Here is a 23,654-nt window from a genome sequence, read left to right on the forward strand (position 1 = left end):
AAGAAGGAAGGGAGAATGTGCTGGCTTGTCTCTCTGTGCACAAGGGGGCATCCTTCCCTGTAGGTAGCTTGCCCACATACCCCTGAGTGCAGAGGGTCACAGCCTCTGAAACCTGCAACACTCCAAATCCCTTTCATCAGTGGGGTTGATTCACTTGGCACAATTTTCTTCCTTCCTTCCTGCTCCCCATGGGTTTCTATCCCATTTGTTTGAGACCAGTGCATTTTAAATGTAGCTTTCAATGCATCTTTTCATGGGTTGTGGTTTTTGGATTGTAGCTTGTCACCTAAAGATTTGACCACGAGTCACCACTGGGAACAGGTTATCCCCTAACTTATATTAATAAATAATACATTGGGCAATATTAATGTCAGCCATGCAAGTCCAAAGAATTACCATTGTCCCCCAAAACAAACAAAGAATTAACTCTAGGGTTTTACAGATAAGTGAGATGGCTCATCCATTCAGCTTCCAGAGGTCTTCTTACTGACACATCTGGATCAATCAAAGCGTGGGTTGCTGAGAAAACAGCAAGGAAATAGCCTAGTTAAATGCAGTGTGCCATCCCCCTTGCCCTATAGCCACAAATAAATCTCACTTCAATTGAAAAATTCTCCTGCTGTTTCCCTTAGGTATTATTATAATTAAGCCCTGGTCTACACTAGGACTTTATGTCGAATTTAGTAGCGTTAAATCGGTGTAAACCTGCACCCGTCCACACAATGAAGCCCTTTATTTCGACTAAAAGGGCTCTTAAAATCCATTTCCTGACTCCACCCCTGACAAGTGGATTAGCGCTTAAATCGACCTTGCCGGCTCGAATTTGGGGTACTGTGGACACAATTCGATGGTATTGACCTCTGGGAGCTATCCCAGAGTGCTCCATTGTGACCGCTCTGGACAGCACTCTCAACTCAGATGCACTGGCCAGGTAGACAGGAAAAGAACCGCGAACTTTTAAATCTCATTTCCTGTTTGGCCAGCGTGGCAAGCTGCAGGTGACCAGAATCGCAAAAGAGCTCCAGGATGGACTAAACGGGAGGTACGGGATCTGATTGCTGTTTGGGGAGAGGAATCCGTGCTATCAGAACTCCGTTCCAGTTTTCGAAATGCCAAAACCTTTGTCAAAATCTCCCAGGGCATGAAGGACAGAGGCCATAACAGGGACCCGAAGCAGTGCCGCGTGAAACTGAAGGAGCTGAGGCAAGCCTACCAGAAAACCAGAGGGGCGAACAGCTGCTCCATGTCAGAGCCCCAAACATGCCGCTTCTATGATGAGCTGCATGCCATTTTAGGGGGTTCAGCCACCACTACCCCAGCCATGTTGTTTGACTCCTTCAATGGTGATGGAGGCGATATGGAAGCACGTTTTGGGGATGAAGAAGATGATGATGATGATGATGATGAGGTTGTAGATAGCTCACAGCAAGCAAGTGGAGAAACCAGTTTTCCCGACAGCCAGGAACTGTTTCTCACCCTGGACCTGGAGCCAGTACCCCCTGAACCCACCCAAGGCTGCCTCCTGGACCCAGCAGGCAGAGAAGGGACCTCCGGTGAGTGTACCTTTCAAAATACTATACATGGTTTAAAAGCAAGCATGTGAAAGGATTACTTTGCCCTGGCATTCGCGGTTCTCCTGGATGTACTCCTAAAGCCTTTGCAAAAGGTTTCTGGGGAGGGCAGCCTTATTGCGTCCTTCATGGTAGGACACTTTACCACTCCAGGCCAGTAACACGTACTCGGGAATCATTGTAGAACAAAGCATTGCAGTGTATGTTTGCTGGCATTCAAACAACATCCGTTCTTTATCTCTCTGTGTTATCCTCAGGAGAGTGAGATATCATTCATGGTCTCCTGGTTGAAATAGGGCGCTTTTCTTCAGGGGACACTCAGAGGAGCCCATTCCTGCTGGGCTGTTTGCCTGTGGCTAAACAGAAATGTTCCCCGCTGTTAGCCACAGGGAGGGGGGAAGGTTGAGGGGGTAGCCACGCGGTGGGGGGAGGCAAAATGCGACCTTGTAACGAAAGCACATGTGCTATGTATGTAATGTTAACAGTAAGGTTTACCCTGAAAGAGTGTAGCCACTGTTTTATAAAATGTCTCTTTAAATACCGCTGTCCCTTTTTTTTTCTCCACCAGCTGCATGTGTTTCAATGATCACAGGATCTTCTCCTTCCCAGAGGCTAGTGAAGCTTAGAAAGAAAAAAAAATGCACTCGCGATGAAATGTTCTCCGAGCTCATGCTGTCCTCCCACACTGACAGAGCACAGACGAATGTGTGGAGGCAAATAATGTCAGAGTGCAGGAAAGCACAAAATGACCGGGAGGAGAGGTGGTGGGCTGAAGAGAGCGCTGAAGCTCAAATGTGGCAGCAGCGTGATGAGAGGAGGCAGGATTCAATGCTGAGGCTGCTGGAGGACCAAACCAGTATGCTCCAGTGTATGGCTGAGCTGCAGCAAAGGCAGCTGGAGCACAGACTGCCACTGCAGCCCCTCTGTAACCAACTGCCCTCCTCCCCAAGTTCCATAGCCTCCACACCCAGATGCCCAAGAATGCAGTGGGGGGGCCTCCGGCCAACCAGCCACTCCACCACAGAGGATTGCCCCCCAAAAAGAAGGCTGTCATTCAATAAATTTTAAAGTTGTAAACTTTTAAAGTGCTGTGCTTAAAGTGCTGTGTGGCATTTTCCTTCCCTCCTCCACCACCCCTCCGGGGCTACCTTGGTAGTCATCCCCCTATTTGTGTGATGAATGAATAAAGAATGCATGAATGTGAAGCAACAATGACTTTATTGCCTCTGCAAGCGGTGATTGAAGGGAGGAGGGGCGGGTGGTTAGCTTACAGGGAAGTAGAGTGAACTAAGGGGCAGGGGGTTTCATCAAGGAGAAACAAACAGAACTTTCACACCGTAGCCTGGCCAGTCATGAAACTAGTTTTCAAAGCTTTTCTGATGCGTACCGCGCCCTCCTGTGCTCTTCTAACTGCCCTGGTGTCTGGCTGCGCGTAACCAGCAGCCAGGCGATTTGCCTCAACCTCCCACCCCGCCATAAATGTCTCCCCCTTACTCTCACAGATATTGTGGAGCACACAGCAAGCAGTAATAACAGTGGGAATATTGGTTTTGCTGAGGTCTAAGTGAGTCAGTAAACTGCGCCAGCGCGCCTTTAAACATCCAAATGCACATTCTACCACCATTCTGCACTTGCTCAGCCTGTAGTTGAACAGTTCCTGACTACTGTCCAGGCTGCCTGTGTACGGCTTCATGAGCCCTGGCATTAATGGGTAGGCTGGGTCCCCAAGGATACATATAGGCATTTCAACATCCCCAACAGTTATTTTCTGGTTTGGGAATAAAGTCCCTTCCTGCAGCTTTTGAAACAGACCAGAGTTCCTGAAGATGCGAGCGTCATGTACCCTTCCCGGTCATCCCACGTTGATGTTGGTTAAACGTCCCTTGTGATCCACCAGAGCTTGCAGCACTATCGAAAAGTACCCCTTGCGGTTTACATACTCGGCGGCTTGGTGCTCCGGTGCCAAGATAGGGATATGGGTTCCGTCTATGGCCCCACCACAGTTAGGGAATCCCATTGCAGCAAAGCCATCCACTATGACCTGCACATTTCCCAGGGTCACTACCCTTGATATCAGCAGATCTTTGATTGCGTGGGCTACTTGCATCACAGCAGCCCCCACAGTAGATTTGCCCACTCCAAATTGATTCCCAACTGACTGGTAGCTGTCTGGCGTTGCAAGCTTCCACAGGGCTATCGCCACTCGCTTCTCAACTGTGAGGGCTGCTCTCATCTTGGTATTCATGCGCCTCAGGGCAGGGGAAAGCAAGTCACAAAGTTCCATGAAAGTGCCCTTATGCATGCGAAAGTTTCGCAGCCACTGGGAATCGTCCCAGACCTGCAACACTATGCGGTCCCACCAGTCTGTGCTTGTTTGCTGAGCCCAGAATCGGCGTTCCACAGCATGAACCTGCCCCATCAGCACCATGATGCATGCATTGGCAGGGCCCATGCTTTCAGAGAAATCTGTGTCCATGTCCTGATCACTCACGTGACCGTGCTGACGTCGCCTCCTCGCCCGGTATCACTTTGCCAGGTTCTGGTGCTGCATATACTGCTGGATAATGTGTGTGGTGTTTAATGTGCTCCTATTTGCCAAAGTGAGCTGAGCGGCCTCCATGCTTGCCTTGGTATGGTGTCCGCACAGAAAAAAGGCGCGGAACGATTGTCTGCCATTGCTCTGACGGAGGGGGGGCGACTGACAACATGGCTTACAGGGTTGGCTTCAGGGAGCTAAAATCAACAAAGGGGGTGTCTTTACATCAAGGAGTATTTCAGGTAGGACTTCACAGAGGGTTCCAATAAGAAATGGTGCACCTTAGTTATTGTTCTTATTGGAACAAGGAGGTTAGCCTGGCCTCTGATTGATACATGGCTAGATTTACCTCGCTGCACCTTCTCTGTGAGTGACTGCAGTGTGACCTAGAGGAATGAGTCCCCTAGACAGGGGAGGAGGCAAATGAGTACAAAACAAATCTGGTCTATTTCTTGTTTTGATCCACTCCATCTATCTTTTACATCTTTGGCTGGCAGCAGACGGTGCAGAAGGACTGCATGCCATCCACATCTCATGGCTGCTCGGCAGAAGATGGTACAGTAGAGCTGCTAGCCATCCTCATCTCTTGCCTGCCTGGCAGAAGATGGTACAATACGACTGCTAGCAATCCGTATCGCCTGCCTGCTCACCATAAGACGGTTCAATAGGACTGACTGCAGGACTAAAGAGAATGACCTGGTCAAGTCACTCCAAATTTAGTCCCTGCGCCCATGTCTGCCCAGGCGCTCCCAGCCAACGTGGCCAGGAGCACCTCGGACACGACGAGGATGACTACCAGTCATACTGCACCGTCTGCTGCCAGAAGGCAAGGGGTTGCTGCTACTGTGTAGCAAAGCCGTACCGCGTCTGCCAGCACCCAGGAGACATAGGGTGACGGTTACCTGAGCGGGCTCCATGCTTGCCGTGGTATGGCGTCTGCACAGGTAACTCAGGAAAAAAGGCGTGAAACGATTGTCTGCCCTTGCTTTCATGGAGGGAGGGAGGGAAGGGGGGCCTGACGATATGTACCCAGAACCACCCGCGACAATGTTTTAGCCCCATCAGGCATTGGGATCTCAACCCAGAATTCCAATGGGCAGCGGAGACTGCGGGAACTGTGGGATAGCTATCCACAGTGCAACGCTCCGGAAGTCGACTCTAGCCTCGGTACTGTGGAAGCACTCCGCTGAGTTAATGCATTTAATGCACTTAGAGCATTTTCTGTGGGGACACACACACTCGAATATATAAAACCGATTTCTAAAAAACCGACTTCTATAAGTTCGACCTTATTCTGTAGTGTAGACATACCCTAAGATTATTATAGCAGGCAATACTGCAATTTCTGAACAGATCAATAGGTCTTGCACAACACACTTTATTATGACCCTTTATTCCTGGAAGTGGCTAATATCCAGGTCCTCTGTACTCTGAGTCTGCTAGTGACATGTTTTCCTCAGAATCCATCCATTGCTGTAACACTGTTCTTCAGGCTCTAGCCTTTTATTTAAATAATGATGGGTTTCTAGTACTGGCAGTTGTATAGTGAGATTTTCAAAGGCAACTAGGGGCTTAACTTATTGAAAATCCCACTAGGTGGCTATTTGCATTTCTAGGCACCGAAATACCTTTAAGTGTAAACAGTGTAGTATTGTCTTCCTGAGTCCTGCAGACAGCCTGAAACTATACCTCTCTCTGAGAGGTGTGTCCTGCCCTGTGTAACTTCTTTGGGGTTTAGAAAGCATGGCCCCTTTAAATCTTTTTCCTGAGGGGAGGGGGAGTGCTTATTGTTCCAGAAGGAGGAAGTTCTGTTGGGGGAGGACGGGGGGGAGCACAGAAAGAGGGGAGAGTGACAGGTGTGTGTGTCAGGAGCTCCAGACAGAAGGGCTGCAGCAAGCAAGACCTCAGAGTGAAGCAGCTGAGAACCTGCCTGAAGCCTGGGAGGGACAGAGCAGCCGATCAGGGACACCCTGAGACAGGAGCCAGTGGAGCATTGTACCAGGGAGGAATTACCCGAGAAGGACAAACTGGAGCTGGACCCAGTATCACTGCTGCCAAGAGCTGTAGAGGGTGACCAGATGTCCCGATTTTATAGGGACAGTCCCGATTTTGGGGTCTTTTTCTTATATAGGCTCCTATTAACCCCCACCCCTGTCCCAATTTTTCACATTTGCTGCCTGGTCACCCTAGAGCTATATGGGGCCGTGAGTATTGGGGCTTGTGACTTTGCATTGGGAATAAGGAGGGAGGCTGTACCTAGTTAACTGGAGAGGTTGTCGCTCCGTGTGGCTTTGCAGAGAGCAGCAGAAGAGGGCACTGGAGGGGTTTGTTGGGGAAAGTTTACTGGCACCAAAGATGACCAGGAGCACCCAAGACTCACCACTGGACTGGAACTTTGCCCAGGACTCCTGAACTCTGTGTGCAGACACAATGCTTGGTGTCTGCCCTTTCAGGCTGTGCTACCACTGGGCCTGTGGGGCCTTGTGTTGAATGCAACCCTGTTTTACCGCTCTCCTTATCTTTCCCCCTGTTGTTTTTCTCCTTTCATCCCTCTGTAAGTAAATATTTTCCTTTTCTATATTCACTGTATACATTGTACACATTCCGGTGTGTGTGTGTTCACTTTGGGGGGTTTGAAACAGGTGTTCCTGGGGTGAAATGGACTTTCCCTGCTGCATTCCTGCATGCACCTTCTCTTGGCCAGAGCTGCCTGCAGAGCAGACTCCATCTTGGCCACAAGGGCGCTGAAGTTACACCCGTCTTCTCAATGAGCAGGTAACTCTGAAACCTAAAGATGATTGGTATAAGCAACTTTGTTAACTATTTCACTGATGACCATTTCAAGAAAAACATCCAATAAATGGACCCTTTGGTAATAATATATGTAATGCTGACAGACCCTGGTCATCAGGATTGAATCTGGGATCTCCAGAGCTAAATGCATGAGCCTCAACTGCATGAGCTAAAAGCCATATGGCTCTTAACTAAGGCTGTAGAGTAGACTCATTCATCTCTAAGTGGTCTCGGTACCATTAGAGGGGATAGACCACCACACACCCAGAAGGTGTGTGGATTACACATATGCCAATATAGAATTGTGTGTGGTAATAACATTAGTAATTTCTTTACAGTTTTGTTTTATTGCATTCATGTGTCCAAAAATTAGACAAATGGAAAGGGAAAAGGTTATTTTATGTTTCAATGTCAAGTCTTGGACTCCCGTGCTGTGATCCCTATTCAAGCAACACCCTAATTGTAGGGAAGTTTCAGGCACTTGATGTCTAAAACAGCTATGAAACCTAAGGGATTCTAACAGGATTGAATCCAATAGCATGAAAAGCTACTTCAACAGTATTTTAAATATGCTGATCAAAAGGAAGCCTCTAGTCCAGGATATTGTTTAGGTTTAGCAATGGTTTTGAAACAGATATTATAGACTGTCTCAAAGAAATCTAGAGCTCAACTTTCCTAAAAACAATGAGGATTAGGATTTGGTATATGACAAACATGATAGATTTGGGCTCCAATAGTCAGGTAGTTAATATTATTATTCTTTGAGTGCCCTCTACTGGCTGTTATATGGCACAGTAACAGAGGTCAGCTTCAGAATAAAATAGCCTAAAATGTGTGGGTTTTGCGTTGAAAACATAAAGTCACTACAAAGCTGAAAACATTTCACTGATCAACTTAGTAAAGAATTTAGTCTAATTTTTATAAAATGCTATAACTTTGAACTCACTTAATAATCTTCATTTTAAACTTTCTTTTAAAGAGAAAAATAATAAAATAATTATCAATGTACTTAAAGATATGATGGATGAATCAGTCACGATTTCAAAATTAGGTGCCTACAATTAGACTCCTAAGTCCATATTTAGACACCTAAATCAGTGCCCCATAATTTACTTCATGGGTAGTCTCATTGAAAGTAATGTGATAAATTTGGAATAAGCTAATACAAAACAGTATGAAGAGTATCAGAAGCTGGTCTTTTTTTGGCTTTAATATTAGTAAAATTGTGGTAAACTTTGAATTTGAATGCTTTTGCAATGGGGTGGGATTTTCCAAAACCACGTAAGTTAGGAGGACAAGTTCCACTGACTTCCTCAGAGGTGCTTTTGAAAACCGCCTTTTTTTTTTTTTAACTGCTAGTTTTGAAAATGAAATCTTGAAAGCATAGATCCTGGTTTGTTGTGGAGAGTTTTTTTGCATTCTTTAAAAATAAATTATTCAAGTTTTGCTGCTTTCCTGTGGATGTCTAGATAGCTCCTTTTAGGCAGAGGAACAGTAAAACTGAGTATACACAGAGTAATGTCAAAATCTACAAAGTAAAGAAAAATAATTGATTTTTTTCAGTTATTTCATTTACAGCAAACTTAGGTGCTTCTTACAACTAGAGCGAGTTGAAAATTTTCCAATAGAACAGTTTGGAAAACGCTGATTCAATGAAATTGAAACATTTTGTAGGAACATATTGATTTCATCAACATTTTCAACAGGAAATTAATGAAATGATTGGTTTTGATAAGGTGGAAATATTTCATTTTGATAAAGTTAACATGTTTTGTTTCAGTAAGGTCGAAATGTTTTATTTTGACTTTATTGGTTCAAGTTTATATCATATTATCATTTATAAAAGCAATATAATATAAAAGTAAAAATTTTATGACATTTATATTATAAATGATAATGTAATATGACATAAAAGTTGTAATTATGTCAAAACCAAATGTTTCAATAAGGTTCTTTTGATGTTTCCTAAACAAAATATTTTGAAATTTTCATTTCACAGTAAAAATCTTGAAATTTCAACTTTTTGTTCCAATTCAGGATGAAAGCAAAACTTGAAATGCTGGAGTTTCTGATGGAACAGAAATTCCATTTGATAACCAGCTCTCCTTACAACGTTAGTAGGCACAACATTTTCAGTTGGAAATATGATTTTTCAAGTTGAGTGTCCCTGAGGATGCAGGAGGAAAAGAGGGTTTGGGCCTTCCACCTAGCTATTCCCTAGCAGGCCAGAGTTCAGAAAACTACACTAGCTTCTTACTGTACTGTGCAGACCCTTGCAACTATGCAAGTCCCTTTGACTTCAGTGGACTCAGTACAGGTGGATCTGTGGGCAGGACTGGGGCCTTCCAGTGTAGTATCTGGAATGCAGTTACTGTGCCAGAAACCACATTCAAGCCATTTAAAAATTACAAACAGTTGCAATTAACAATGCCAAACAGGATTTTCCCTCATTAGTTAATTAATGGAATTTGTTGTGCGTGTCATTGATAAGCAGGTTCATATAAGGTAGTTAAATATAAATCATATGTGCACCTAACTGCCCTTGTCATTGACTATGTGTTCATTCTGGTTTTTCATTCTGAGCAGTGTTATTGTTTTATTCAGGACATTCTGAAAGTTGATTTTAAAAGATGCTGTCCTGATTCATGCAACATGGACGTAAGTGGTTTTTCTAAATACATGATTCTTTTTCCACATCGGAAGAACCTGATAAATATTCACTGCTCTTTGAGTTAGCTTCTTTGTTCATAGGAACGCTTTCTTGCCCTCCATTTTCTGTGGATTTGGGACCCCTTGCTTGGTACTGTTTCTTCACCATTGTATAAAACAGGAAAGCTAAGAAGTAGGATGGTAGTCTGAAGCCTGCTGTTAGGCCAAGGTAGGTATACCTGTGAAGGGAGAAGACAAAAGGTAGTTCTCCTAATATAAACAAACTTCAAAAGAACTGCAAGTACTAACATTACTTATAAACGGATCTTTTCAGGAATGGTACAAAAATCAAAAATGCACAGTAGTCCCTGAACTCTTTAATACAATAGTTAAGGAGACAAAATCTAAAGCGACCTTGTGAATGGTGCTATAAAGTGGACATTTTCACTGTTTGTTTACACTGTGATTTATGCCTTTGAAAATATGTGTACAGTAACAATCAATCATTTCTCCTCTACTCCTGCTGAATTTGTAGGAGCTTCTGGGGCCAGGATTCCTGCAGCGCCTGTATGTGTCATGGGCTCCCTAGTCCTGGCTACTCTGCATATAAATAAAAATCCTCATGTGGCCATCAAGAGTTGCATGAAATAAAACAAATGTGAAAAAAAACCAGTTGCTCTGAGTATTCTTCAGGCAGATATTTTTTGGTTGTGCTTAAAAAGCATTTCTCTACCATGTCCTCAGCTGCCCAATAGCTTTTATTTTTCATTTGTTCACACATTAAACATGGCCAATAAAGCAAAATTGGCAGTCTTCCCAATGTGCATGGTAGGCACTGTGAATTTGGATGTCTTTTCTATTCCTGCTTGTGAATCACATGACGACTATGGATTTCTGAGCTGGTCCAAAGTGTAGAAAGTATATCCACTATTCAGGAAAGACTCAGTCATTGATGTCAATGAGAGTTTTGCCTGAATGAAGAAAAGGAGTACTAGTGGCACCTGAGAGACTAACCGATTTATTTGAGCATAAGCTTTCGTGAGCTACAGCTCACTTCATCGGATGCATGCAGTGGATGCAACCGATGAAGTGAGCTGTAGCTCACGAAAGCTTATGCTCAAATAAATTGGTTAGTCTCTAAGGTGCCACTAGTACTCCTTTTCTTTTTGCAAATACAGACTAACATGGCTGCTACTCTGAAACTTGCCTGAACAAGTAAGGCCTGTATAAAGAACTGAGAAGAGACTTCAGTATTTGGCCCCAAGAGTAGTTAATGTGAAGATTTCTTGACATTTGAGATCCTGTACTGACCTATATGAAGGTGAAGCCAACATTAGATGACCGGGGCCAGAGCATCAAATAATTTAGAGTCCTGATGCAGAAAAGAAACTCACGACCACTCTGTGTTTTGATTTAACTTACCTGTATGCATCAGAATCATATATCCTACAAGCTCCTCGCTGCCCACAGCTTCCGCTTCCCCATTTCAAGCATGTCCTGTCGATTAATGCACCAAAATAAATGGGGGCTGGAATTCCGGCTGCAATAAAACATTCAAAAATATATCACTATGTCATATTATGAGGCACAACTTTAGAAAATATGATAGCATTTTCATACTAAGCTCCAACCCTGCCCTGTCCTGTAGTGGTACTCTGGTGGGCAGTGGGATATAGGGAGCCGCTTCTTCCCTTTATAGAAATTGGACAGGATCCTTCAGAATAGTGAGCTGGGTGACCACTTTTGGTGCTGTTTGGAGCTCCACAGTGACGTGGTCTGACACCTAGTGGGCCTGGCCAAGCTATCAGCCTGTGGTGACACACATGGCTTTCTCCAGCATGTATTAGCTCAACAGTTCCCAAACTGTTCTGTAAAGCACTGGTGGTTGGCAGCTCAATCGCTGCAGCAGTTTTCAGGACTTAGTGGTGCATGGACCTCATGCTGATCCTCTACACTGGGGTGAAATTCATCTTATGGCTCGCCTCTTTGTTTCCTACTGAAAAAAGTACATGGCGGGGGGTGGGGGTTAGGGGAAGAAAGAGAGGGAGATGAAACCAAGTCCTAAAGTAGACGGTAGGCAAAATTGTCAACGCTGCTTCAGACCCAGATTTTAAAGGTGTTTAGGCTTAACCCCACACAGTGTTACAAGGTATAACTTAGGCACCTAAGTCACATTTTCAAAAGTAACAGGCACTTAAGGGCTAAATTCACAAAGGATTTAGGTGCTGTGATACTGAATGTGGCAATGCCTACCTTTTAGGCCTATAGAAAATCATTGGACCAACACTGTGATTCACAAAGACCTGAGTTGGGCACCTAGGCTCCTGTATAATGCATGGGGAGAGACAGGCACCTTAGAATGTGATTCATATAAGCCAGCATGCTAGGTGGGGAGCTATCTAGTGGGAGATGTTGCCTAGATGGGTGTGTGCTAAGCCCTACCCCTCTCACAGAGAGACTGAGACCCACAGCAGAATACCCCATAGCTCAGTGGTTAGTGTTCAAATCCTTTCTGCCCCTTCAATAGCAGGAGGGATTGAATCCAGGTCTCCCACCTCATAGGTGAGTGCTCTAACTGCTGGGCTAAAAGGCATAAGGTGGGCACCATCTTCTCCTCCAGTGGCCAGATTTTAAATGGGACCTGATTCGGTAGGCGTCCTCTGAGCACACCAATTGGATTGGGCCCCACACATGAGTCAGGCCAGCAAACTCCTAGCTTCCTCTGTTTGTGAATCGCTCAGGGGTTACGGGGGAGATAAGTGTCCAGATGACTAGAGTGAGGTAGCAGCACACATGTTCAGATGGGTGCTGAGGGAACTTTCAACCTGAAACCTTAGGTGCCAAGTGATTTTAGGTGTCTACAGTGTTCGGTGGCAGTTTTGTGAAATGCAGTGGAGCCTAAAACTGAGATTTAAGCACCTGAGTCTGGGATTTAGGAGTTTAGGTACCTTTGTGAATCTAGGCCTAGAAGCTAAAGTCCCACTGACTTTCAATGAGACTTAAGCTACAAAGTCAGGTAGATGTTGCAATACTGAGCAGAACAAAGCCTAAATACTTCTCAAAAGCTGGGCCTGAGTAATTTAGCAAAGTCCTATTTATTTCTAAGAGTGATGTAGACACTTAGGAATCTAAATCTCATTGAAAGTCAGTGGAACTTAGGCTCCTCTTTTGAAAATGGGCTTTAGGTACCTTTGAAAAGTTTACTCAATGTAATTAGTTTTTCAAAATAGAACAAAACATTTACTGCACTGAGGACAACTAAAAATGCATGCACACATTCCTAAAATAACTGTCCGAGATGCTATATGTGCCATTGGGATTTTGTGTCTCCGAATGGAATGAGAGTTGGTCTGTGCCTTGCAAATGAGTGGGGCAATGATACTTGGCACAATCTTCGTATTATACTGTAGTTCAGACTATGAAAAAGCTTAGAAATTCTTGTGACTGGCCAAAGGAAGAGCAAGATGCATCTGTCATTGCACCCTCCACTCTGGCTTGTTCTGCACTGTGCTGCCCTTTACCCCTGTAAAATAATTTTAAAAAATCCTGGCCCTGTTACAATCCATGGGAATTTTGGCATCAACATTAATAATGCCTGGATTCCAACCTGTACTGAACCATGTTTGTGCCAGCTTTTTTTCTGCATTAAAATATTGCACTCCTATATAGGAAAACACTGGTTTAATCTAAAAGGAGTGTATTCTCTGTGTGTTCTATCCAGAGGGCTACATGTATATATTCTGCTCTTATGAGCGTATCTATGATCTGCTTCTGCAGGTCCATTTCTAACTTCGATGGCCCTAAACAAGCTGGGAGTGTGGACTTTTCTAATCTGATATAGCTTGGTCTGAAACCTAGAAAACCATTATGACACTTCTTCTTACACATTTTTTCATTTTTGGATAGTGCTCTAGGCACCTGTCCCATGAATTAAAAATCACAAAAACAAACAGACAAAGAATTGCCTATAACCATATCCACCTCAGCCCAGGGGTGCTGGAACAATTTGTATAGAGGGGGTGCTGGGAGCCACTGAACCAAACTGTAAACATAAGAACGTAAGAATGGCCCTACTGGGTCAGACCAAAGGTCCATCTAGCCCAGTATCCTGTCTTTCGACAGTGGCCAATGCCATATGCTCCAAAGGGAATGAACAGAACAGGTAATCATCAAGTGATCCAGCCTCTGTCGCTCATTCCCAGCTTCTGGCAAACAGAGGCTAGGGACACCATTCCTGCCCTGGATGGAAACCACTTCAAGCCATGGGGTGTTGCCACACCCCTAGTTCCAGCACCTACACCTCAGCCCACTCCCTCCTCGCTGCCTTGGAGAAGAGAGAGAAAAGATAGGTGTTATAGCATGTCTGGAACATTCTGGGCTCTGACGGACCAAAGAGGGGATTAAGTTCCAAAATGGAGGACCCTTCACAGATAAGAACCTGCCAGCAGTTCCCTCTTGTTTATATTAAATGAGCGCCAATTTGACTCTCTCTTCTGATCTCAACTGCGGCAGTATGTCACAGGGCGAGAGGCCATCTTCCAAGCAACCAGGGCCCTAACCTTTTAGGGCTCTTTATGGGTTAGAACCAACACCTTGAATTCCACCCAGAAGCTTATTGGAAGACAGTGCAGATTGTGGAGCACTGGCCTGATGTGCAATTCCACTTAATAAGCAGGCTGCAGCATTCTGCGAAATAGCATCAGCTTCTGAATGGTGCCAGGGTGCAGGCCCATGCACAGCGTATCACAGCAATCTCAGCTCAAGGTGAGGCATGCGTAATTGTGGCAAGGTCCAAATCAGAGAGGAAAGGTTGTTTTGTCAGGTGCAGTTGCAAAAATATGCTCTTGGCCACATCTTGGACATCCAGGAGCAGCCCAGAATCTAACACAGGGACTGTCTTTTTGTTTTTTGTTCCTGCAGTGCCTACCACAGTGGGGTTCTGCTTGATGGCTGGGGCTCAGTATTACAGTACTATTACTACTCCCACTAGTACTATTAATAATAATAGCACTGCCAAATTGTGCATCTGTTTTGCGAATGCACTTGGTGCCATTTAAAGCCACACAGACAATCAAAGGTATCTAAAAAACTCAAATAATTTATCTTACCTAGGGCTCTCATAATGAGTGTGTACAGACCAACTGCAAGAGATTTCAGCTCTGAGTGAACACACCTAAAATAGATAGATGTCAGTCACAATAATATGTCTCCATAATACCCAGATGCACTCATTAAAATTTATTATTTCCCCATAGAATTATTATTCTTAATGACAGAATACAAAACTTCAGAAGAAAGCTGTCTCATAGATTTGCCAAAAACACATTAAATAATGTGGGAAAAGTGAGCTAATCAATTACTCTTCATTGAATATTCACTGGGAAGTCAATGTACTGCACATAATTAGTGAGGTGAATCTATATGAAATACTGGCACCTTCTACCCACGTTTTGCAGAAGAGGGTGTCCCTAAATACCCGTTCTACTGCCTTTTCATTATGAGCATTATGAAGTGATGGGGACTACAATATTGCCCTGGGTCAAAACTTCTAGAAATGGCATAATTGGAGCAGCATCTTGTAACATTGTAATGACATTCCCAAAAGCTGTGTTTTCAAGAGCCACATTCTTAGCAAAGATGCAAAGCAACTTGCCGCTCAAATTTCCAAGAGATTAAACTAAACTGCTGCCACAAGGGAATCTGACAAGGGTTCTGAGTTAATTATATACCCAAACTGTGTTGAATCCCTTTAAAGTTATTGTCATGAAAAACCACCTTCTTAAATAACAACTTTATCTATATACTACATTAGCACCTCTTTCTGCATATTCATATATGACAAAGTAATTTTTAGAACTCCTTAGAATTCCCACTGATTTTGCTTCCAGATTGCCTTTGGGATTTCAGAGTGACCAAACTTTCTTTCTACCAAGCTTTTATTCATCTCTTCACATAAAGAAACAGTGGCAACAAAATATGTTTCAGCTGGACTTCCTTTTGTTCTTCAGTCTACTTATACAAACTACAGAACCATTTGTGTTTGTAGCTTTTAATCACAGAAGCAGATCTAATTGTTTTCTGTGCTACAAACACAAAATTCAGATGTAAAAGCCAATGTGGGTCAGATTAATAGAAACATGGAGAAATTAACTGTAATGTATGAACATAATAGTTAAATTTGGTGGTAGTGCCCACCAACTGATTTAATTCTTCATAATTAAAAATGGATTCAGAGAAGACAGCAGTAAAAGTGTGTTAGATTTCAAGAAAGTTAGTGTAATTTGGGGAAATTAAGTCTCCCACGATGGGAAAAGCCCTTAGTGATATTAAAATAATTATTTTGGTTTCACTTACCTAAACATAACCATGTATAAAGGGGTGCCTCCTAAAGCATAGAAAAAGGCACTTATAACTTGTATTACTGTATAATAAATAAACTTTCTTGAGCAGTCACCACTTTTTGGACATTGTCCCAAAATTACAGAGGTATTTCCTGATTGTAAACCTGTAATTTCCATGCAGCTGCAGTTATGATACACCTAAAAGACACAATTTTGATTTGTCGGTATATCATTAATGCAATAGGACATACAGCATTAAAATACAAGCAAAACCTCACATGAAAACATGACCCAGGTAAACACACCAGGAGCCTCTAACCAGCTCTTGTTTGCATTTCTCAGAGGTTTCAATGTTCAGTAGTTTCTTTCCTATGTGTCATGTACTTCTTGTACATAGTAGGTTGCAAGGCTTCTACTAGCAGGTCAAGCTTCTGTATCAATTATAGACTGTCTACCAGGGCTGTCCCTGTCAGGGCAGGGCCCGGGACATTAGAAACTTGGTGCCTATCTGCCAGCAGAGCGGGGAGGGTGGGGTGCTCTCCCCAGCTCCACCCAGGCCCTGCCCCACTCCACCCCTTCCCCCAAGGCCCCACCCCAGCCCCACCTCCACCCCGCCTCTTTCCCACCCAGGTCCACCCCCTCCTGCGAGTGTGCTGCACCCCTGCTCCTCCCTCCTCCCCCTCACAGCGCTGCCTGACGCCGCAAAATGTTTGATCCACGGCAGGCGGTAGGTGCTGGGAGGGAGGGGAAGGCACTGATCGGCGGGGCCCACCGATGGGCAGAAGGCACTGGGGAGAGGGGGAGGTTGTGGTGGTGATGGGGGGCTCCTAGTCACCCCCCCCGCCTGCCTGCTGCTCACCTCCCCATTTGTCTCCTCACCCCACTCACTCACCCACCCACCTCACCTCCCCGCCTGCCTCCTGTGGGGCCCCCCGAGGCCCGGGGCGGATGCCCCAGTTTGCCATACCCTAGGGACGGCTCCGCTGACTACAGAGCTTATTTCTCAGAGATACACACCAGGTGTCTTTGCCATAGAACCCTTTAATACTCTGCCGGGTACAGCTAAAGATTAGCTTAAATAAGGTAAAAAGAAAAGGAGTACTTGTGGCACCTTAGAGACTAACCAATTTATCTGAGCGTAAGCTTTCATGAGCTACAGCTCACTTCATCGGATGCATACTGTGGAAAATACAGAAGATGTTCTTATACATACAAACCATGAAAAAATGGGTGTTTACCACTACAAAAGGTTTTCTCTCCCCCCTCCCCACTCTCCTGTTGGTAATAGCTTATCTAAAGTGATCACTCTCCTTACAATGTGTATGATAATCAAGGTGGGCCATTTCCAGCACAAATCCAGGGCTGAAGGTGACGGCTAAAACGCCCCCAACTAAAACCCCTCCAACGCATTATTAAGGATCTACAACCTATCCTGAAGGATGACCCAACACTCTCACAAATCTTGGGAGACAGGCCAGTCCTTGCCTACAGACAGCCCCCCAACCTGAAGCGAATACTCACCAGCAACCACATACCACACAACAGAACCACTAACCCAGGAACCTATCCTTGCAACAAAGCCTGTTGCCAACTGTGCCCACATATCTATTCAGGGGACACCATCACAGGGCCTAATAAAATCAGTCACACTATCAGAGGCTCGTTCATGTGCACATCTACCAATGTGATATATGCCATCATGTGCCAGCAATGCCCCTCTGCCATGTACATTGGTCAAACTGGACAGTCTCTACGTAAAAGAATAAATGGACACAAATCAGATGTCAAGAATTATAACATTCATAAACCAGTCGGAGAACACTTCAATCTCTCTGGTCACGCGATTACAGACATGAAAGTTGCGATATTACAACAGAAAAACTTCAACACCAGACTCCAGCGAGAGACTGCTGAATTGGAATTCATTTGCAAATTGGATACAATTAACTTAGGCTTGAATAGAGACTGGGAGTGGCTAAGTCATTATGCAAGGTAACCTATTTCCCCTTGTTTTTTCCTACCCCTCCGCCCTCGTTCCTCAGATGTTCTTGATAAACCCTGGATTTGTGCTGGAAATGGCCCACCTTGATTATCATAAACATTGTAAGGAGAGTGATCACTTAAGATAAGCTATTACCAGCAGGAGAGTGGGGTGGGGGGAGACAAAACCTTTGTAGTGGTAAACACCCATTTTTTCATGGTTTGTATGTATAAGAACATCTTCTGTATTTTCCACTGAATGCATCCGATGAAGTGAGCTGTAGCTCCTGAAAGCTTATGCTCAAATAAATTGGTTAGTCTCTAAGGTGCCACAAGTACTCCTTTTCTTTTTACCTAAGTGTAGTTACACTGGTGGCTAAAAACCTCAATGTAGCCAAGACCTGATTTACAAAAGGCAAACAAATGGAGGTCTGCCTTTAGGCAATGTGTAACACTCATCAGTGCATGTTGTGTGTTCCCTCAGTGCCCAATATGAGTTTGTTACAGCCCCCAGATACAGAGCCTGGCTCTTTTGCTCAAGCTGCAGAGACTCAAGCATCGAGCTCTGGAAGTTTGTGGTTCTCAGTGATCCTCACAAATACATGACAGTTCCTCTTGCTCTGTAATTGATTTGATCTTTTCTAAATATACATCACTAATACACCAATGTTCTTAAGCAAAAAAGATAGGAAAAAACTGGGTAAGTCTCTTACTGTGTTCTTCCCATGTCCTGTCGAAGCCTTGCATCCAGCAAGACAAGCTGACATATACGTGATTCCATTGTCTCCACAGACAGGATCCCATTGGTTCGTGGCACATTTGCAGTCAGAGTTGCAGACAGAAAATAAGGCAGTTTCATGTTGTGCAACTGGTTTGCTTATGAGGTAAATTTACAAAGGCACAACATTGTTTTATTACAAAATGCATCATTCAATTAAACATTAAAGGACAATATAGCAAATTTGTCTTTCACTCCTACTTGATATCCTCATTATTATAGAACTAAACTAATATTCCTGGTAAACAAGGTTAAATTGTTCCTATTCTTGTAACAGTGATCCTATGGCCTCAGCTTCCATCTCACACACATTGAAATACAGATGACTACTGGGTTATGAAAAATTCTATGACAAAGAAAGGGATTTCTGCCCATTATAGCCCAGAAAAACCAGACCTTTAGTTCTAACACACAGTGAAATTCTTGACACTATCGGTGTCCAGTCCCACCATTCTAGCTGCCTAAAACCACACCCTAAAACTGTTATTCATTTTATACATGAATCACACTGACACAGTTATTCAATTCAGATCCATACCCCAAACTGATGTAATTATGAAGCCTCCCCAAAAAGTAGCAGTATGTAACTTGCAAACAAAGTATATCAGTATAAAAAGAGGGCTACATTCTCATCTGGTGTAAATTAATCTAGCTCCATTACAATTTATACAAACTTAGAATCTGACATTTTCTAATGGTATAATGCTTCAATATTTGTGGAAGATACACTAAGTACTAAAATGGTGTGTTTGTATTCAATCATGACAAAACATCATGCTATTTGTAATGCTTCTCTGCTACCAGAGAAAGGAAATGTGCTGTATCTTACATAAGATGTATACATACCCATCATAAGATACTGTCAATCCCGCCACTACATGGTTCTCACAGCCCACAAAAAAGTGTGAGAGGGTTATGAGAAAAGCCATCAGTGACATCCCAAATCCAAATTTTGTAGCTCCAATCATGCCCATTTTGTATTTCTTCATTATCAGCCCTCCTAAGAAAATCCCAATGCTTACAGCGGGTAAAGCAGTTACTCCTGTAATAAAAGAGAAAGGAGGGATACTGGAGAGGTGTAGTCACATTCTGTCACACAAAACTGATTTAACACATGAGCTGATTGAAATTGGTGAAAATTTTCATAACATACTGCCTGAAAAAATTCATCCATTTATTTCATATGTCTCAAAACACGACGACATTTCAAGGGTCCAAAAATCTTCCCTAATACGTTTGCCAATGAACCTGTGAAAATTACATCTAGATCTATGTAATTAAGGACCAAACTCTGACCCAACTCATGCAGCACCATGAGAGGGTAAGGGAGCATAAGGCACCTCCTTATGCCCTTGTGTTGACTACCTGTACCATAGGTTGCAGCAATGAAGAGGAAATTGGATCTGGAGAACAGCTAGATTTTTCCCTCCCACTGGAAGGAGCATTGGCTTTGCCCCCTCCAAAATATCAGCCAGAATAGTTGCACCAGCATGTTGGGTGACATGCACTGCACCATGCAGAGGCCCAATGTGGAGTACCACCCAATCAAGGCAGTGGGGACACCAGGAGGCAGACAGTGACAGACATCTACACTAGCAACTATATATATGTCCATGTGCAGGCTTGTGACATAACCCCCGCAATGTCCACACTTAAACCCCAGAAGCATGTGTCTCAAGGTGAGCAGAGGGCACGTAAGCTAGCATGCCTGAGGGTGTGAGCAAGTACACACCTTAGCTGTGGAACAGCCCCATAGCTGTGCCAGTTTGCAGTGTGAATGGAAATGAGGAGCATCTACCAGGTTTCAAGTTTCAATACTCCTTCAGTTCTAGTTCCACAATGCACTGAATCCTTTTCTTCCTGATCCTTACAAAACCTAGGTCCCTGTCACCTTGTGCACTGGTAGTAGTGTGCTGCACTGCCCCCGGCAGAACAGTTGTCTGTTGCAGTCTTTACGGGTGTGTGACATTACCCAGGGTATTATCTGGACCACAGGTGCCAGCTTCCTCATTTCCCTGGGAGTGCCCAATCCCCCATTCCAGCTCAGACCCTGCCCCCACTCCACCTCTTCCCCCAAGGACAAATCCTGTTATCCCAAATAGAGTTTCCCAAACACTTCAGTCCAAATACAATGGTTTAGATGAATTCAAGCAAAGGTCTCTCTCACAGCAGTCTTACTGACTGAATTCCTTTCAGTCAGGGTCCCTCCCCAGTCCAGTGATGCTTCCTTTGTTCTTCAAGTGTTGTTGATGCCATGAGTAGAGATGAAGGTAGAGAAAGATGTTTTGGGGCATTTGCTCCCCCTTCTTATATGTTTTTCACTTCTTTGAGAATCACCTCCAGCTGAGGTTTAGGAAACAGAAAGTCTGCGTGGATGGGACCGCTCAGCTGTTTCTTTGTAAAAATGTAGATTTCCCCCCCACATTCTTTTTCCACCCAAAGAATCGCCACTTAACCAAGTGATGGGTCATTTGATTTTGATGACGCTTGGCTGGGGTGTTGGCTAGCCTTTTGTCTCTGGAAAACTGCTTTGTGACTGCTCTCAAAATTTGGAATTTGTCTTAGTACCATCACACAGTAGAATCTGATAACTTTACATACAATGGTGCCACACATATTTAACCAGGACAATAATGATCAGCAAATTACAATAGAACTGCAGAGTTACGAACCGACCAGTCAACCACACACCTCATTTGGAAACCAGAAGTATGCAATCAGGCAGCAGCAGAGACAAAAAAGAAAAAAGTAAATACAGTACAGTACTGTGTTAAACATAAACTACTAAAAAAACAAAAGGAAAGTTTAAAAAAAGATTTGACAAGGTAAGGAAACTGTTTCTGTATTTGTTTCATTGAAATTAAGATGGTTTAAAGCAGCATTTTTCTTCTGCATAGTAAAGTTTCAAAGCTATATTCAACTGTAAGCTTTTGAAAGAGCAACCATAATGTTTTGTTCAGAGTTATGAACATACCAGAATTATGCACAACCTCTATTCCTGAGGTGTTCGTAACTCTGATGTTCTACTGTATGAGTTTTCAAATGATACCTCAACAAGGCAGTCACTTGGCCCGTGGAGCTGATCAGTGTGTGGAAACAGCATACCATCCTCCTTAATTTCAGCCAGAGCAGCAGGAACATTCACCTCTACCAGGAAATTGCACAGAGTCTGGCTCAGTGCTATGAATGCATGAAGCATTTGAGGCTCCTGTACAGGAAGTAGTAGGTTTGGAAGGGCTTATCATACATGCGTTTTCTACAAGGAGCTTGACTCATGCTTTCAAGGACCTCCAGCACGGAGCCTGAAGTGGCTCATGATCACTTCCTCAACCCTGAGGCCTCATTGTCCAACAGCACATTATGTGGGCCAGAGCAAGGAGGCAACAGGGACCACACAAGATGCCCCAAAAGACCCAGAGGATGAGGAGCATGTGATTCTGCATCTTTACCCAGAGAAGCAGGTTGAAGAAACATTCCATTATGAACCTGAGGAGGACCCCAAGCCATGCCAGGAACCAGAACCCCAGGCTGGTGAGTTATAGTGGATGTCCACACTCCCTAGCAATATCCCCTCTTGCTCTGGTGCTAAATTCCCTATTTTAATGTCAAGGACTTTTGAACTACTGTGCACTGATTTTTCTTCCCTGGATAATAGATCATGCATTACTACAGTGTTGAAGACATGGCACTGCCATGATTCATCCCCTTACCAAACACCTTCAACTTTCCTTCCTCCATCCAGTCCCCTCTCTGCTCCACCTCCGAAATGGTCCTCAAACAAGACAGAGTTCTAAATCAATAACTTTATTGATTTCTGATGAACCACAATTATGCATTTGGCTTCTAAAGCGTCTTTTTTTTTTCAGGGGAGGAAGGACTGGATGTGGAAGGGACCGGCACACAGTTGTAGAAAACTTACAGTTGGGTGTTGAAGAAAAAGTTAGTAGCAGTGATCTTTTCTGCCTTGGAAGATTACGAAGTCTGTACAGTCCCTGTCTTCACCCTATCACCACCCAGAGCTATGCTGCATGAGCCAGGGCTAGTGAGGGTGGCAGAAGGGACTGGTCTGGCAGTTGGAAAAAACAGTGTAGTGCTGTTTCCCTTTCCAGTTATCTGAGGTGAAAGGTTGCGATGCTTAACTGTATCTTCAGGAAACCTAATGAAGTTACAGATTGTCCCTTTCTCTCCCTTTCCATTTCACCTTTGCTACACAGACATAGAGGCAGGATTTTCTCACAAAATCAGGTGTTGGGATGGTTCATGGTTCCAATCTCCTTTTCCATTAAACCTCTGTATTCCAGCTCAGAATTTCATCCATTTCCAGCCAAATTCCCTCCCCATCCTGTAAGCACATTTCAGCAAATTTCTGTTGAAGCAAAAACTCCAGTTGATTCTTCAGGTTCACCAGCAGTGCAAGTCTGCCTGGTCCACCTTTATAGCTGACCAAGCCCCTTAATTAGGCAATATGTAGTAGTGGGGGTGACCATTAGCAGAAACAGTTCTTTGGCATACTCTCCTTCACAGGACTGGAAAGCCACTTCTCTTTTCCGTTTTAATACTCTGAAAACAACCATATTCTCCAAATGTTGGCTAGTCTTAAGGGAAGAAACTGTAAACTGATAACATAGCTTCTGGAAGGAATTACTCCACCGCCACACTCCTGTTTGAACATTATGAACATTTTATATTGCTACAAACAGTAGTAAGGTTTTCTTATCATTACTAGCCTCAGCTCCTTCCTCATGGACCACAAAAGGTTTCTGAGAATCAAGGATAGTGAGACAGCTACATTCCTGGAATGCTGAAAAGTAACAAAATTGTGGGCCTTTACAGCAAAGTTATGTTATGTGGGGGGATTTCTCAGCTTATTATAAAGGCCAAAAACATAATGCTCTCCTTCTCTTTGAGAACTAGCAGGACTTTCAGCTCCCAAGAGTGAAACCATGGCACCAAGAGGGTAGGAGCAGCATCTCAGGGACAGCAAAGGCAGACAGAGAAGGATTCTG

At 43.9% G+C, this 23,654-nt stretch overlaps 1 protein-coding gene across 3 annotated transcripts in view; it reads right to left on the minus strand.

Moving 5' to 3' along the window:
- Positions 1-8,832: 8,832 nt before the first annotated feature.
- SLCO1B3 (solute carrier organic anion transporter family member 1B3) overlaps positions 8,833-23,654 on the minus strand; it is a 43,634-nt gene continuing 28,812 nt past the window's right edge. For 2 of the 3 annotated variants that reach the window (XM_084622113.1, XM_084622112.1), the window contains 6 exons: positions 19,495-19,690; positions 18,584-18,746; positions 15,904-16,088; positions 14,658-14,722; positions 10,972-11,089; positions 8,833-9,788 (listed from right to left, as the gene is read on the minus strand). In XM_084622113.1, the coding sequence (XP_084478239.1) occupies positions 9,572-9,788; positions 10,972-11,089; positions 14,658-14,722; positions 15,904-16,088; positions 18,584-18,746; positions 19,495-19,690 (944 nt within the window). In that variant the 3' untranslated portion in view covers positions 8,833-9,571. The remainder of the gene's footprint in view (positions 9,789-10,971; positions 11,090-14,657; positions 14,723-15,903; positions 16,089-18,583; positions 18,747-19,494; positions 19,691-23,654) is intronic. The other variant, XM_084622114.1, reaches the window with a different exon arrangement.

The sequence above is a fragment of the Lepidochelys olivacea genome, assembly GCF_965140295.1.
Source record: "Lepidochelys olivacea isolate rLepOli2 genome assembly, chromosome: 1".
NCBI classification, from domain to species: Eukaryota; Metazoa; Chordata; order Testudines; family Cheloniidae; genus Lepidochelys; species Lepidochelys olivacea.